We start from the raw sequence: 17,931 nt of genomic DNA, 5'->3' as shown, positions 1-17,931 counted from the left end.
AAATAATGCTCCAGGAGTTACAAGGTACGCATGTGCACGAATTTTCGATATCAAAAATTGACGCACCCTTTTCTGACATAGTTGCAAACCAAATTATAAATATGACCAACATGGAAGGAGAGCGTGTTTTTGGAACCAACTAGAAAGACTTGGATAAAATTGGTTATCAAGCATACATTGGTCTTTTATTGTTAGCTTAATTTTTTAAGTCCCATGGCGAATCAACTAAAAGTTTGTGGAATGAAGAAACGGGTCGTAGTGTATTTCGAGCAACAATGTCTATGGAAGTATTTACAAAAATTTCGCTAGTCATACGTTTTGATAACAAGACTACTAGACAGGATAGGAGACGTTAGTACTGATAAACTTGCTGCAATACGTGAAATTTGGGAAAGATGGGTAGAAAATGTACCAACATTTTTTAACCTTGATAAAAATGTTACCGTTGACGAGTAATTAGTTACCTTTAGAGGCCGCTGTTCCTTCAATTTGGCATAAATATTTGGGCTTTATGTGACAGTAAAAGTTTGTATGCTCTAAAATTGCAGATCTATACAGGAAAGGAAGCAGGTGCCGTGCCGGAACGGAATCAGGGAATGGGTGTGGTGTGCGACTTATGTATTAATTTGAAAGGCCACAATATTGTGATAACTTTTTTATATCATACAATTTAGGACAACTTCTTATAAAAAGAAAAAATACATTGCTGGGGACTATAGGAAAAAATAAGTCAGAGCTTCCAGCACAAATTGCGATTAAAGAAGTTCATAGTTCGTCTTTTTACTTCACGCAAGATACCACTGTTGTTAACTATATTCCTAAAAAGAATAAAAATGTTATTCTTATGAGTACTTTGCATCATGATATGGCTATTAGTGACAGAAATGACAAAAAGCCCCAAATTATTTTAGATTACAATTCCAGTAAGGGAGCAGTGGATACTCTAGATCAGCTTGTTGGTACATATACATGTAAGAGGAAGACAAATCGCTGGTCTATGATTGTTTTTTATAATATGCTGGACATTTCTGCCTACAACGCGTTATTTTTGCTAATAAGGTTTAATTTACATTAGCAACATAATTTTTGTTTAATTAACTATAATTTTTTTTTAATAAAGTTTTGTTTAGCACCATTATCTTATTTTATTTCGATTAAGGACCGTAAACCATAGTTGGGTCATATTGACCCGAACAGTACATTTGCATAGTTGACTAGAACGGTACAGCAGGGTTAAACAACTTTAAAGAAATTTGAAGAAAATAAACAAAGCATTTTGAATAAGTGCATAGTTGTTTGTTTTTTGAAACATAATATATTTACCAATAAATTTTAATATTACACGGTAGGAATTCTATGCGTTGTATATAATAAATTCAGATTAGCGTATTATGACTGGAATTGAAATTTGAAAAATTAAATTTTCTTATTTACTATTTTGTATAACACTAGTAGAAAAAAAGCTTATTTTGGCGCTCCCCAAACAGGAGCGCCCCCCTGCAGTTCATTCTTTGCAGGTCCCTTATCACCGGCCCTGTATTCAGGAATGCCTCAATAAAGATATTCTACATAGTTTTCAATGAACTGCTGTAGAAATGTACTATCACTCATAATTCTGCTTTTTGTTTAGGATCAACATAACTTAAAAAATCACAGCATTATGCTTGAACGTCTTTTTTATTGAAAAAATATTATTAGATATAAAACTTTAAGATCTAGTTAAATAAATTTGTTTTATTTTAAAATTAAACATGAGAGACTATCAATATTACAATTTATGATTGTCTAAAAATAAAATAATCTACTATTAGTAGATATAGTAGATGAAGAATTTGATATCGTTTTTAGTAATCAAGTAATAGTCCAGTCGCCAGAGACAAAAATGCTACTGAACCTCACTGAACCTTAAAAATCATATGAACTAGCTAAATGTTCTGAGAATGTTAATTTTGAGACCTCAAAAATTACAAAAAAGTTTGCCACTTCTACCTCTGGCTTCCCGTTTTCGGAAAACTTCGATTTACCAAGAATCTGTACGCCGCGCTGTAGAAAAAAATGTTTCAAACAAGAAATACAGTTGAGATAATTTCAAATAAAAATATTAATATTTACTTTTTCTGTAGAATAAACCGTTCTGTCAGATACATCAACAAATGATAAGAATTTGATTTAATTGTGAATTTTCTAGAAAAATAATAAAATTATGTCGCATTCCAATAATTAACCATAAAGTAAACAAGGAAATTTTAGATACAAGAATAACAAGTCTGAGATTACCTCTGGGTAGGGTTTTAAGGTTAAAAATGATAAAGGGGATATTATTACTGATATGAAGGAGAGATTATGTCAGTGGACCAATTACATCCAACAACTATTTAATGATGAAAGAGAAGAACTGTCATTAGAAATCACCGAGGATACCGGACCACCAATATTAAGAGAAGAAGTCATCTATGCCATCAAAAACACAAAAGAGGGTAAAGCTACTGGACCAGATGATGTGCCAATCGAATTATTAAAACTCATCGATGAAGATGTTATTGATGTAATGGTTGAACTCTTTAATCTAATATATCAGACTGCCACAATCCCCAGACAATGCCTGCAATCGACCTTTGTAGCAATTCCCAAAAAGCCAAATGCAACAACTTGCTCAGATCACAGAACAATAGCTTTAATGAGTCACACACTTAAAACATTTTTGAAAATAATTCACAGCAGAATTGTTAAAACTCTTGAATATGAAATACACAATTTGGCTTTAGAAATGGTATGAGTACAAGAGATGCTTTGTTCGGTTTGAATGTGCTGGCTCAGAGATGCATGGACATGAATCAGGACATGTACTTATGTTTTGTAGACTTTGAAAAGGCATTTGATAAGGTTCAACATAAAAAGCTTGTAGATATATTAAAAAGCAAAAATATTGACAGTCGTGATATGAAAATTATATCTAATTTATATTGGAATCAAACTGCCAAGGTAAGAGTTGACAACCAGTACACCCAAAGTATCAAAATACAGAGAGGAGTCCGCCAGGGTTGCGTGCTGTCCCCACTACTTTTCAATGTCTACAGTGAAGCGGTATTTCAAAAAGCGCTCTCAGACTCAATAGAAGGTATATCTATCAATGGAGAAGTTTTGAATAACTTACGTTTTGCAGACGAGACAGTAATAATGACGGATAACAACAGTGATTTACAGAACATAATGCAATGCCTTAATGAACGCTGTCATGAGTACGGACTGAAGATAAATTTAAAGAAAACTAAATGCATGATCATGACTAAATCTGCACATGCAAATATCCAACTGACTATTTAAGAAACTGCAATTAAGAGTGTTAATAACTATAAATACTTAGGAACATGGATAACATCAGATGTAGACCAAACCAAAGAAATTAGAAAATAGCTTCAGAACAATACAAAGAAATTAGGACACGCATTGAAATAGCACGTGCATCATTCATTAAACTAAAAAAGTTTCTTTGTTGTCGGGATATAAGGTTAGAACTACGCCTGGGAATGCTTCGATGCTACGTGTTCTCTACTCTTCTTTATGGCTGGGAAGCGTGGACACTAAAACAAGTCCATCTGAATAAGTTGGCCGCCTTTGAATTTTGGTGTTACAGAAGAATCCTACGAATATCATGGATTCAAAGAATGTCAAACGTGGAAGTAACTAGAAGGAAAGGAAATGAGGCGGAAACCATATTAACTATCAAAAGACGAAAACTTGAGTACTTAGGACATGTGATGGGAGGGCAAAAATACGCATTATTACAACTTAATATTGAAGGGCAAAATCCGAGGAAAGCGAAATGTGGGAAGACGAAGAATATCCTGGCGTAAGAACTTAAGGGAATGGTTTGAATGCAGTAGTGCAGAACTTTTTAGAGCGGCAGTCAACAGAGGCCGCATAGCCATGATGATTTCCAACCTTCGATAGAAGATGGAACTTAAAGAAGAAGAAGTGTTTTAAGTCCTATATTGTATACAATCTATACTTTTGACATAGAAAAGCTGTCAGACAAATTCAGAGCCATTATGAGATACTGGAATGTACTGACGATATAAGCATTTACATTGACAATTGTATCTGGAATCTCGTTACAGTTCTTTAAATCAATTTTTTCTTCGATCTAACCAATGGTGTTACCAGAAAGGTTTAAAGATTTTACTAAAAAAATCGAAATAATATATATTCACCCAAAAACGAATAGTTTCCAATCAGATTGTATTACAAGAGTATAGTTATCCCGTTCCTTCTCACGTAACTATTATTGCTCTTACCGTTGCTATTATCAACGAATATAGACGTATATAGAAATACATGGTCACGGTTAATATACTTTAAAATATTTCTGTAGATGGCGACTGCATAAACTTTATTATACTATTTGTAGATTTCTACACGTCTAAATTAAAGATTTAAATCACAATATTGTTTATAGTTCTAAAAATATTCAGTTATTAAGTGAAAATAATATTTTATTTTCTACAAAAAAAAAAAAAAAAATTGTGCATGGTGCAATAAATACGCGGCATTTACATAAGAATATTATCTAATATTGGATTTGTTGCTCTATTCTTTCATTTTAGAAGCAGTAATAGTTTGTGGACGATGGATGTCGCGGTCGCGGTGGTGAAGGGGTGGTGAAGGACCTGGTGGTAAAGGAATGGAAGAAAATCTGGTTCTTCTTCTTCTTCTTCGTGCGACTAGGATTACTCCTGTTTGTCTGCCTCTTATTCTGTTTCAGTCGTTGTTGACTGTACATTATCTTTCCACCTTTTTGGCGGCCTTTCAACGGGTCTTCTGCTATACGGCTTGTTGTTTTTACAGATGTTCGCTAATCTATCTGGTCCCATTCGGTTTACATGTTCGCTCCAGTTTTTTTTACTTGTTTTTATCCACCTGTTAATATTTTGAATTTTGCATTGTTCGCGTATACTTCTGTTGGTTTGTCTGTCTCTTAATGATATGCCCGATATTGATCTTAATACTTTCATTTCGATATTGTTGATTTGTTGTTTCGTCTTTCTTATATCGGTCCTTGTCTCCGCTGCATATGTTAGGATTGGTCTTACTGTTGTGGAATATCTGGTTCCTGAGCAGTATTTACTAATAAATGACACTAATAAATGACTTCAATATGCGTCTATATTCGTTGATAATATCATTGAGACCACACATGAAGAGACCACAATCGGTCTCGCCTATCTGTTTTTTGTCTCGGCCTGCTATATCGATCGCTTGTTGCAGAATAGGACCTTAAAATTAGTAGTCTAGTTAGTAAAGTTCACAACCTTTTTGTAATGGATTTAACTATTGAGTACTGGAAGAAAAAGGAATCACTGGTTTTATGTGACTTATATCAAGACTGTTAACAATATAAAGACAATGTATAAAAACGAACTGTTATCGATCATCATCATCATCAACCTGTATCCGTCTACTGCTGGACATAGGTCTCTCTCAGCTCTTTCCCTCTGTCTTGTGCGGCTTGTATTCAGTTATTGCTAACACGCTTCATGTCGTCAGTCCATCTAGTTGGTGGGTTCTGCTCCGTATTGCTTCTTGCCTTGGTCTCTACTCTAAAATACGTTTTTTCCATCGGTTGTTTGATAATTTGGTGACGTGTCCTGCCCAATTCAATTTTAACGACGCGAATAGCGTCTTTTGGTTTTGTTCTACGACGTATTTTTTCTTTTGGGATTCGGTCTCTCAGAGAGACGCCCAACATCTGGCGCTCCATAGCTATCTGAGTCACGCGAATCTTACTAACTACCTTTTTTGTGTATCCTGTTTTATGTTTCCGCTCCATAAGTGAGTACAGGTAACACACATTATGATTTAAATACATAGTTTAATTTACCAAATGCTGCCATCAACAGCAATTTGTAACAGTGTTTGTTATTTTAATTTTGCTACTACTAATATGTAGTCTGAATTAGTATTAATTAGCGTTGCATGATCTATCTGCTTACCTTCTCTTCTACCTGAAAGATGCCATTAAGGTGTTTTATGTGTTTTTTTATGTCGGAATTTTGTACTGGCAAATGTTTCAGTATCATTCGTTTCTTAGTGAATTGTTTCTTTCCCTTCAACTTCACTAACATTCTCTTCTTTTCCAACCTTGGCATTGAAGTCTACTATGATCATCAGAATGTCGTTTCTGAGTAGGGTCGTCACAAGCCTCTTCTAGCTCCTCGTAGAACTCTTATCTGTCTTTATTGCTTGAATTTTTTTCTCTTGGAGCGTAAATGTTTATTATTAACATATTAGCTTCTGTGTTCTTGATTTTGATGTATGAAATTCTTCCACTAATTTCGCCGAAATCCATGACTCCATTTCTTAGTTTTTTACTGATCATTAATGTAGTTCCATTTTTCCTTGCTTATTTTCTCCGGAATAGTACAATCTGATTATTTCAATATTATTTCAGATACTCTGGCAAAAAGATCACTGACGTTGTCAACATTGGTATTGGAGGATCAGACTTAGGACCATTAATGGTTACAGAAGCTTTAAAACCATACAACAAAGGTCTCAACCTGCATTTTGTGTCAAATATTGATGGTACTCATCTAGCAGAAGTACTGAAAAAAGTTAACCCTGAAACTGTTCTGTTCATCATTGCATCCAAGACATTTACCACCCAGGAAACCTGCACAAATGCTAAATCAGCAAAAGATTGGTTCTTGGCAACAGCTAAAGATGTAAGAAATGTATTAATATAAATTACGTTCATATATAAAAAAATGCTTCTAAACTATACTTAATATTCATACGTTTTGCGTTAAAATCTATGCATAATAAAAATAATTAATTGTTATGCCTTTTTAGCCTGCTGCGGTGGCCAAACACTTTGTAGCTCTTAGTACAAATGCCGAAAAAGTTTCCGAATTTGGCATTGATACTGCCAATATGTTTGGTTTCTGGGATTGGGTAGGAGGTAGATATTCCCTTTGGTCAGCCATTGGCCTGAGCATCTCATTATCGATTGGATTTGATAATTTCAGCCAATTGCTCGATGGAGGATTCTTTATGGATCAACATTTCCAGTCAGCTCCTTTAGAGAAAAACGTAAGTATATTTATATTACTGAAGCTTAATGTATTTTCGATTATTTTAAGTATAATTTTAATCTTTAAATGCTCAAGAAAACATTTTTTTCTTTCTTAATGTGCCTTTTTTATCAAAATTTAGATATTTTAATAAATTTAAGGTCTATAGCAAAGACTTTTAAAATATGTGAGGTAAATGGAAGGGAAACAAAAATATAAATTTTAATATACCTACCCAATACTTTTGTGTTCATGTTATAGTCTTGGGTACCTACGTAAAATGCTTAAGTTAAGCCATTTTATATGTAGAGAAACTTTGAGTAGTGCTCTTAAATAAGCCACCCAAAAAGATTACGAATATACTTATCGTTTTATTTAACGTTTTGCAGTATCTGATTTTCACAATAGTTCTGATTTCTCATTTTTAGTTCCAAGCTTAAGCTTTTTATATAAGTCGTAGGTTTCTAATGTCAATCTTCCTTTTTTATTTGCATGGGTTATTCTATCCAACATCTTTTTGCAACCTTTTTCTTGTTCTCTTGTGAATTTTATCTGTATATACCCCATCACATTATAAACTTTTTAGGTAATTAAATTATTTTCATGACACAAAAATCTCGTCAGTAGGTGACATATTACTGAGGGCATATACTTTTTTTTTACATCTTTAAAGAGAAGAAGGAAAATTTGCATACAGACACCTGTGACTCAATCAGTTAGTGTTGGGTTCTTAACACCCTAAGGAAGTTGTACCAGGACGAGATGCCCGAGGGAGTTAGAGCTTTGACATTTCGTCCCGTCTCCACTCCGAGACGGTCGGCGTCTAACTAAAAACCTCTCCTCTGTCACTCCAGACACCAGGATGCAAGGGCTGGTTAAGGCAAAACATCTCTCCTAATGCCCTGCTATCACCCGATTCCCATTCTTTCTCCCACACATTCATCGGGAAAACCACACCCACAGGAACCACCAAAGATTTTCAACAACCTGCCTTAGCGAGGCTGCTATCTCTTTCGTGTCGTCTGTGTTTTATTCTCTCCTATTTCAGTCTGCGACAGTCCGAACCCCACCGAGGTACTACTAGCTCGTTTTAAAATTATGTTGCCCTTAAGAGAGCAGCCCTGATAAATTTGTGGATTCGTGTCCACCACCACGTATCCCTCATTATTTTCTCCACCGTTTCTCTCACAGAATCAAACATTCTGTAGTTACACTCTCTTTCGAACTTCTCTCTTTCATCCGCCCAACGCCCACACTCCAACATCGTGTATGTCACAGTATCCGAGAGACCACCGTAAAGACACTGATCGGACTTTGCCTCCTAAACCTGAAAAGGTAGCTGGGGAAGCAGCCATGGCCTGTGAGCATTTGCGACAGATAATAATCCAGCTGCCTATGCCGACAGTACACCCAGCTTCGAAGGTTCGGTATTAGTGACTTCGTCCACTCCTCCACATCACGTATTGCCTCCCACTCTTGCTGCCACTAACCGATTGAAACTAATCTCTCGGCCAGTCTCATCTCAGTAATCTCTCGCTCTTCAATGTTCCGCCCCCTACGACTATAAATCCTGGCCCTTTCGCCTGCCAGCACAGGTAAAGGAACACAGCCGGTGATCACCCACAGAGCGGCAGCTGACAAAGTCCTGTAGGCACATGATACCCGCAGCAAACTAGTTCTGTCGAAGCGTACCATGAGCCTCTTGTAAGTTGGTATTTCTACCTCCTCACTCCAGAATTTGGCCGCGTAGAGGACGACAGACTGCACGACACCGTGAAGCTTCCTTCTTCTTTCAGATTTGGATCCACCGATATTGGGCATTATCCACCCCAGTGCAGCCATTCTCGGAATAGCTCTGCGGGTCACTCCTTCAAATGTTCCCCCCAACTCCCACCCTGGTGGAGAGTAACTCCCAGATACGTGACGCACTTTTTGTACTCACTCTCGCTCCCGCGCCCTTAAATATAACATTGTCTTTTTGTAGACTCTGATTACTACAACATTCGTCTGATCCTCCGCCAGAGAAAGATCATGCTGGATCATCCAATCCTCAACGAGGACACACGCATGCGTAATCCGAAGCAAGAGTTCCTCTCTGTCCCGTGCTGCCACCAGCATACCAAGGTCGTCCGCGAATGCGAAGAGGGTAACACCCTCTCCATATTCGCAGTTTACGACCCCGTCATGTGCCAGGTTCCACAGCGTCGGACCCAGGACGGAGCCTTGCGGGACTAAGAAGTCAGGTGTAGTATTGTTTTCGAGACACAGGTTACGAAAATTAGTACTTTAAAATTCCACCAACTGGAAATCTCTGTATTTAACAGTTTTACATACCTAGATGTTACCTTAGATTCCATATTAACCTGGAATGAGCATATTAATAATTGCATTAACAAGTATGAGAAAAGCCTCAATATCCTTAAGGCCGTTAATCGATACGATTGGGGAGCAGGCCCAAAAATAAACTTATTATTTTACAGAGCATATACCAGATCAATTTTGGACTATGGAAACTTTTTATGAATCAGCGACAAAATCTCATTTGATTAAATTGGATCGAGTATAATACAAAGCCCTAAGGTTAGTCCTAGGAGCCCTCAAATCTACGCCTACACCAGCCTTTTGGCAGAATGTAACGAGCCACCTTTACATTTAAGAAGTCTATTTTTGGTAGACAAATTTATTCTTTAATGCCAGTTTAATAATCAAAACAGCTTGTTACAAAAATCTTATTTATCTGTTGAAAATCTAACAAACAAATGGTGGGCAAATAAAAACTCTCCAACTCTAGCTATTGCTTTTCCCAATCTATCACATTATCCATTCAATGGGGAAGGGATTCCATTCTTTGGCTCTAATTATGACATACTATATGAATATAAACCTATTGTAGTAACTCCTTCACATAATTTAATTGTTCACAAATATCTAATACTACAGGAAGAGCTGGAAGACTGTAACCACTCTTGTAAAATTTATACCGATGGCTCAAAATCGCCTGCTGGTGTTGGCTGTGCCATTTAAATAGACAATATTGAGGATTACGTTAAGTATAAATTAAAATCCGATTGCTCAATATTCACAGCTGAATTGGTAGCCATTGTCAAGCCGTTGGATTGGATAATTAACAGCACATTATATTTCGAACGGTATATAATTTTATCCGACTCACAATCCGTCCTCCTCGCATTACGACACTTCTCTAAACATATATATATATATATATATATATATATATATATATATATATATATATATATATATATATATATATATATATATATATATATCAACAGACTAATTGTAGATGCGCTTGAAAAGCTACCAAGGATCATAAGTTCCCTAAGAAGAATTGTTAGCTTTTTGTGGGTAAAAGGTCACTCTAATATTCTAGGCAATGAAAAAGTAGGTCATTTGGCTAAAGACGTCGGGTATAAAATCCAATCCCAAATGGGATTTATTTACAGCTAGGAAAAAAACATGTTAGACAGGAAATTAAGTTGTTATCCTTAACTAACAGTAGCAAAAATACGTATGGAGTATATATCCAACTCTTTCATCTACTCCCCCAAATGAGAGAAGCTCCATCTCTCGGAAGATTTATACGATGTACGTTAGAGATGCCTGTTTGGACAAGCTACAGCGAACGCATACCTCTATAAAATAAAATTTTCGGAAACACATACATGTGAATGTGATGGCAGTTTTGATGACCTTAACCACTGGAAGTTTCAATATTGGTATAATCAAGAAGCCATACAATTTTTATTTCAATCCATCTCCTAACAAAAAATAATACTTCCGCAGAACGTTGTTTCTCTTCTCTATTTAAGTAGTCGAAATCCAACTATTGCATCGATTTTATGGGAGTTTTTCAAACGTACCAAACGGAAAATTTAATATTAATTAAATTATTAAATTAATTAATTTATGTCATTTACCTTTAACCGTTGCCAGTATTATTTGTTAAAAAAAAGTCGTTATGAAGGGCACCTTAGCGTAAAGCATGTGTCCTTGTTTAATCCTTTTTGTACAGTCACCAATAGTGTTTTCAATGGGAAGGTTAGGAAATTGAGTGAATGAACGAAATAGGAAATTGTCTGATATAAATTTAAAGGAAATTTAAAAGTTAATTGTTTTTACTTATACAACCAATTGTCTGGCTAAATAGGTTTGGAACCAGGCAAAAAATACTATCAAATCTAGTTTTATATTTAAATGGTATACTATATAATGTTACCCAAGAATGCCCGGTAAATTTTTAAAATACACTGATAACATGTTAGATAAATTTCATAATACGTTTTACAAACCGCAAGTTTTCGGTTACTTAATGGTTTCGAAAGAACGGGAAATGTATTTTTAAATAACTCATACCAACTATTGTTCGATTTCATCATAAACATTAAATTCTTCATAAATAATAAATTTAATATTCATCATAAATAATTTTCATTAAAACGAATTATTGGTAAAAATTTAGAATTTCGACCAAACCGCAGCTGCACAGACCAAGTCTTAGTACTGAGTAACTATTTAGAAACGGGCTTTCAAAAACAGTTTCCATTGATTTATCAGCAACATACCATATCGTGGGGAGACAAGGGGTAAGATATCAATAAATTAATGCGAGCGATTCCACCCGAACGATGTCATTAATGCTATGTTATGCAACAGACATTTCCAAGTCATCATGAGCGAAGACTAGTACCCAAATGAAACTGAACAATGGCCCTTAGCAAAAATCGGTGCTGGGCCCTCTACTCTTTAATCTTTATCTTTCAGACATATCCGCAACCACATTAAAAAAGTTCGGATATGTAGACGACTGTGCGCTTGCTACGAGCCATAAACAATTGGAGACTACTGGGCAAATTTTAACGGACGATCTGGTAATTTTAAGTAGATATTTCCGTCGCTGGAGATTGCAGCCCAATGCCGCCAAGACGGAAATATTATGCTTTCATTTAAAGAACAGACTGGACAACTACCAATTAAAAATTCTTTACACACTTTTAACTTTTAAAGAACTTTTCTCTTGAATTTAGTAATATTTATTTGATGTAAATGTTACACTTAAATGAAAAATATTTAAAACAAATGTGTGTGTATAATAACTTTTTCTTTAATACCTTTTTCCATGTTGTTGGAAGCCTTTGAGCATCATCTCCTTGGTTTAAACTGTTGAGATTTTTTTCTATTTCTATTGATTCTCTGATTTCGCGTTTTTTTTTTAAATTTTAATGTTAGCCAGCATCGTAGATGGTTCAGGTTTATTGTATGTCCTGTGTTTGAGACATGTTGGGCAAAGGACGACGTTTTTTCTCTCCTTTCGATGGCATTTCGATGTTCTTCTCGTCTAACATTGATTTTTCGGTTGGTCTGTCAGATGTACTATTTGTCACGTGCCATGTACCCCACATGGAATCTCGTATACTCCTTGATTTTCTAACGATATTTTTGTTTTGGCGTATGGTAAAATGGTTGAGATTTTTCTGTCGGTATTAAATATCGTTTCTATTTTGTATTTTATGTTGTACCCTTTACATATGTTGTACCCTTTACATATGATAGAATGGCTTTTGCAATCGGTTTTTCCTCTTTTGTTGGATCCTTAATTCTTTTTTGAGCATTATGAGCATTTTCAATGGCATATTATGTTGAAAAACCGTTTTTTCTTAGCGCTGTTTTCACATTCATTTCCTTATTTTTATGTTCTTCATCTGTCAGTCTTTCGGATCGTGTCATCAGGGTTTTAACGACTGAATGTAATTGTGCAAGATGGTGATGTGAATCGGCAGATACCTACATGCCGGTACTGGACGTGATTCTATGTTCGTTTAACTTACATATATTACGTTTATCAAAAAATGCTTCACAATTGTACAAAAGGAAACTGCAGATCCTACATTTTAAAATATTACGATTTAAGCCAACTTGCTCTAATAAAATGTTGATATAAAGAAAGACACAGTTAAAGTGGAAATTTAAAATTTTATTTTTCGCTATAACTTTCATGTTTGTGACCAATTTGGTATAAAAATTTACAACTGAGTGCTATTGCATACGAGGAATTATAATTTAATGCAAGCATTAATGTAGTTTATAGAGGGCGCCACGTATGCTACCTATCTGGCATAAATTTGCGCTTAACTTTTTTGCTCTTTAAGATAGCGCTATTTGTGTTAAAAAATATTAAAGATACATTATTTTAACAAAAAAAGGTATACTTGTTATTAACTTAACAGTTTTCAAGATAATCGCATTTTACAAATCAGCTGCATAATTCAGATTTAACGCAATTAGTTACTACAGGTAACGAAGGATTAAATAGACAAAAACATCAATACTTCTGAATTTTCGTATAAATTACCTTTAACTAAAGGTAATAGTTAACGAGATATTAAAGAAAATAAATATATCAGTAGAATAAATAATCATAGGATTTGACAAAATAATAGGATAATAGGATTTTACAGCGAACATTTTACTTTTTATATTAAATTGAAGTCCATAATATAACCAAAACATTTTATTTACAAACCATGTTAAGAAATAGTTAAACTAAATAACATTAAACTTTTTGTCAAAGTAAGTGTTCGATGTCCCCAATTTTTTTCAATTTAGTTTGGAAATTAAGGATTAAATTCTGGGCTACGTGGTGGCCAAGGAAAATTACTACCACGATCAATCCAATGTTCAGGAAAGTTGGTATTTAAAAGTATGTTCTCACTGCCCTCGTATAATGTGGTGGTGTACCATTTTGCATAAACCACATATTTTGCCTTAAGTTAAATGGCATTCTTCCAACAAATCAATAAAATCATTTTGTAAAAAATGTAAATAGATCTCACCATTCAAATTACTAGGTAACTCACATGGCCCTAAATGATTACCAATGATTTTACACCGTTTATTTTGAATTCATGTTGGAAATGCCTTTCTGTCTTAACATGAGGTTATTCAGTATTTCTAAAATGATTGTTCCTTATATTAAAAACACCATGGCGTGTAAATATAGCTTCGCCCGTAAACAATATTCTATCGATGAAAGAGTGGTCAAGATTTTGTCTGTTTCGGATATCATTTGCAAATCTGCATCTTAAAGGTAAATCTGCTGGTAATAGATTTTCCACAGGTATAAAATGGTAAGGGTCAAAATGCTCATAGTATAGGATTTTTAAAACTAAAGTTCTGCTGATTCCTATCGCTGGAGATCTTGATGAGACGTAATGATTTTCGGTCGGGATAAGTTGTTACGTTTAGGACAAAATGAACCACTTTCGCCTAAATTCCGAAATAGATGTTTAAAGGTTTGGTAATTAGGTTGCAGTTGCAATATTATGCCTCGGCATTTTCTGTTTTTCTTTAATAAACCAAAATAAACTAGATATTACAAAAATCACGTATAAATCAAAACAACTTATTTTTAGTTATCAAAAGCATTCGTGACATCAGCCTACTGTGTTAAAATGTCCCGTAATGCATTGGGGTTCTCTAATGATGACATTAAAACTGGCTTAGAAAAGGTGGTGGGTACAGTAGCTGGTACTGTAGACTGGCGCGAAACTTCTTACTATGTTTTCTATATTTTTAAAATTTAAATATTATTTTTTAAATTTAATAAAGTAATTTTATTATTTATTTATTATTTATATTTAAAACAAAGTATATTATATTAAAATAATTCAATAAATTATGTTTGCTAGTAGCGCCATTAACAACTAACGTTAAAAAATGTATGATAACTGGAAACGAATTGAAGGATTGATGTTAAGACCGTTATTTCGTGACGCCGTCTCTTGGAGCTTCTTCCGTGACGCTCGCCTCAGCATTTTACTATAGAGAAAAAGTTATACAACGCCAGTATAGAAGCTTATAGAAGCGATAGAGAAAGATTTCAGGAAATGTAAACATAATGACGGTCAAGGTCTGAATACGGACACGGCGCCTAAAAAAAAAAGAAGAAGCTTCGCTTCAACAAGACATTTAGCAGCAATAATAAAGTTTTTTGTAATGTTACAATACTATTTTTTAGATGTTTTTATAAGTATAATCTATTAATTATGCTTATCCACAGATATTCAGTGTTTTATCGCACAAATATTACAACTAAGAATTATTATGCAATTAATTTATAAAATGCTATTATCGCAATCGAGAACTATTGAGTTTTGAAGTTATTAACAAGTCTACCTTTTTTGTGTTAAAATAATATATCTGTAATATTTTTTAACAAAAATAGCGCTAACTTGAAGAGCAAATAAGTTAAGCGCAAATTTATGCCACATATGTGGTATATGTGGCACCCTCTAGCAGCTACATCAAAATTTGCATCAAATTATAATTTCTCATACTCAAGAGCATCCAGTTGTAAATTTTTATACGTCAGTGTTTATAAACATAAAAGTTATAGCGAAAAATAAAGTTTTAAATTTCCATTTTAACACCCTGCATCTTTCTTATTATAAACATTTTATTAAAGCAAGTTGGCTTAAATCGTAATATTTTAAAGTGTATAATATATTGTTGGTTTTTGTACAATTACTTGAAGACCACCCTGTATAGATAATAGGGGAGGGACAATAGGTATTTTTCTTTTAAATTTTTTTATTTTGATACTGTATGCCCAATTTGAAAATTTTAAAGTATTTTCATACGATAATGTGCTGTTATACCTGAATCATGTACCATTTTTTTTTCAAATTTTAGGCTTCCGTTATTTTGGCTCTCTTGGGAGTTTGGTATGGCAACTTTTTTGGAGCGGAGACACATGCGCTTCTTCCATACGACCAATACCTACATAGGTTTGCTGCCTACTTCCAACAAGGTGACATGGAAAGTAACGGAAAATATATAACACGCAGTGGTGAACAGGTAAAATGGTGTTACTGATTATTTATTTGAATTTATAATATTTGGTTTTGAAGTTATAAAGTAAATCGATATAAATTTTAAGGTTAACTTCCAAACTGGACCAATAGTGTGGGGAGAACCTGGTACTAACGGACAACACGCTTTCTACCAACTTATCCATCAAGGTACCAAAACCATTCCAGCGGACTTTATCGCACCAGCCAACACACATAATCCAATTAGCGGTGGAACGCATCACAAGATTCTTTTAGCCAATTTCTTGGCGCAAACCGAGGCTTTAATGGCCGGAAAAACTCCAGAACAGGCTAAAGCCGAGTTGGAGAAGCAAGGTTTACAAGGCGAAGCTCTACAGAAAATATTACCTCACAAAGTATTTCTGGGCAATAGACCAACTAACAGTATTGTTGTTAAAAAGGTTACTCCATTTATTCTTGGAGCTTTAATTGGTAAGTATGTGGTAATATATTAACAACTAACAGGATTTCCTAGAGTTTGGTAGATTACTTCACATAAAATCTCAAACCCATCATTTTAACTACATCTCTAGGTTTCTTTCTCCTCAGTTTCTTCATCAGGTTTTTGATTTATCAGCTTCTCATATTTCTTTCTTTCTTCTCTCTTTCTTTCTCAATTTTACATCTAGAAAATTAATACCTCTGTAATTATCGCACTTTGATCTCTCACGCTTTTTATGGAAGGGGCTTTATACTTGTTATGACTTCTTATATTTCATTCATGGTCATCATTTGCACTGTTTCCACTTGGACTTTACCTTTCAGTTTTTTCTTATTCTCTTAATACCGTTTTTTCTTAAGCAGAATTTTTAAACACTCCTTTCCTCTACCTAGCTCTCATTTCTTGTTTCCTTGGGGTTTCTTTTTTACTTCCATAGTATTTTCGTACTCCTGGATATTGTTCACTGTTTTTTTTACCTCCTGGTAAAAGTTCCTTATTCTTACTTGTATAAAATTATCTTGTATGAATGTATCCTTGGCAACGCAGTAGTGACTTAGCCTTTCATTTAACGCATAACACGCTCCAATCGGACCAATAACAACGGAGATATGATGTAATGCCCTTTTGGCAGCCATGTTTATTTTTTCCGTCATTGTACTAGTTACCTTACCCCTTTCTAAAGAGACCTGACGATCCGTCGAGCCGAAAAAGCATTGAATACACTGTCGCGTATTCAATGCTTTTTCTCCATTAAAACAGTGCACAAAGTCGCTAAACAAGTTTTCACTTCATAAATAAATTCGTTCATGTCAATGAACAACCCGAAAACAGAATGGTATTTAATTTAGAATGCAGAATTGGAATGATTTTTTTATTTGTGGACGATATTCTTTCAAATATATTCTAATAATGTAGGATAATATAGCATTTTTATTTTTTGTTTCAGCTTTATATGAACAAAAAATCTTCACTCAAGGAATTATCTGGGATATTAATTCCTATGATCAATGGGGAGTAGAATTAGGTAAACAGTTGGCAAAGGCAATAGAGCCCGAATTGCAAGATTCCAAGCCCGTTTCTTCTCACGATGCATCCACGAACGGGCTTATCAACTTCATTAAAGCTAACAGCTCCTAGTGTTTTGACGCAGATATCAGGATGTAATATTTATATATTAGAAAACAAATCTATATTGCCATGTTAGCGCTGTTTTTAATAAAAACAATGTGCAAATTTTATATGTATTTTCTTGATTCTTGATGTTAATTTGTAAGTTAATTGTATCATCCACACAGTTTAAACAATGATAATCTCCAAAATGATCATTTATATGGTATCCAAAATGGTACGAATGAGTATGATACTCATTTTGCTCTGCGATGGGAGGAGTAGGTAATGGGAAATAAAGGGAAAAAAGGATTCTTCTTGATGTGCCCATCCGTTACGAATGTTGGCGATCATTCTTTTTCTTCCTGGACCTCGTTTTCCAAATATTTTTCCTTGCAGTATGGCTTGAAGGAGAGCATAT

The 17,931-nt window shown here is 34.5% G+C and overlaps 1 protein-coding gene across 1 annotated transcript in view; it reads left to right on the top strand.

Moving 5' to 3' along the window:
- Pgi (glucose-6-phosphate isomerase) overlaps nt 1-17,639 on the top strand; it is a 36,337-nt gene extending 18,698 nt beyond the window's left edge. Inside the window, exons 3-7 of the mRNA XM_072531926.1 lie at nt 6,449-6,722; nt 6,850-7,089; nt 15,783-15,947; nt 16,030-16,393; nt 17,350-17,639. Coding sequence (XP_072388027.1) covers nt 6,449-6,722; nt 6,850-7,089; nt 15,783-15,947; nt 16,030-16,393; nt 17,350-17,540 — 1,234 coding nt within the window. The 3' untranslated portion in view covers nt 17,541-17,639. The remainder of the gene's footprint in view (nt 1-6,448; nt 6,723-6,849; nt 7,090-15,782; nt 15,948-16,029; nt 16,394-17,349) is intronic.
- The last annotated feature ends 292 nt before the right edge of the window (nt 17,640-17,931 follow it).

The sequence above is a fragment of the Diabrotica undecimpunctata genome, chromosome 5 (assembly GCF_040954645.1).
Source record: "Diabrotica undecimpunctata isolate CICGRU chromosome 5, icDiaUnde3, whole genome shotgun sequence".
Classification (NCBI taxonomy): domain Eukaryota; kingdom Metazoa; phylum Arthropoda; class Insecta; order Coleoptera; family Chrysomelidae; genus Diabrotica; species Diabrotica undecimpunctata.
This window is presented reverse-complemented; position numbering and strand designations above follow the sequence as displayed.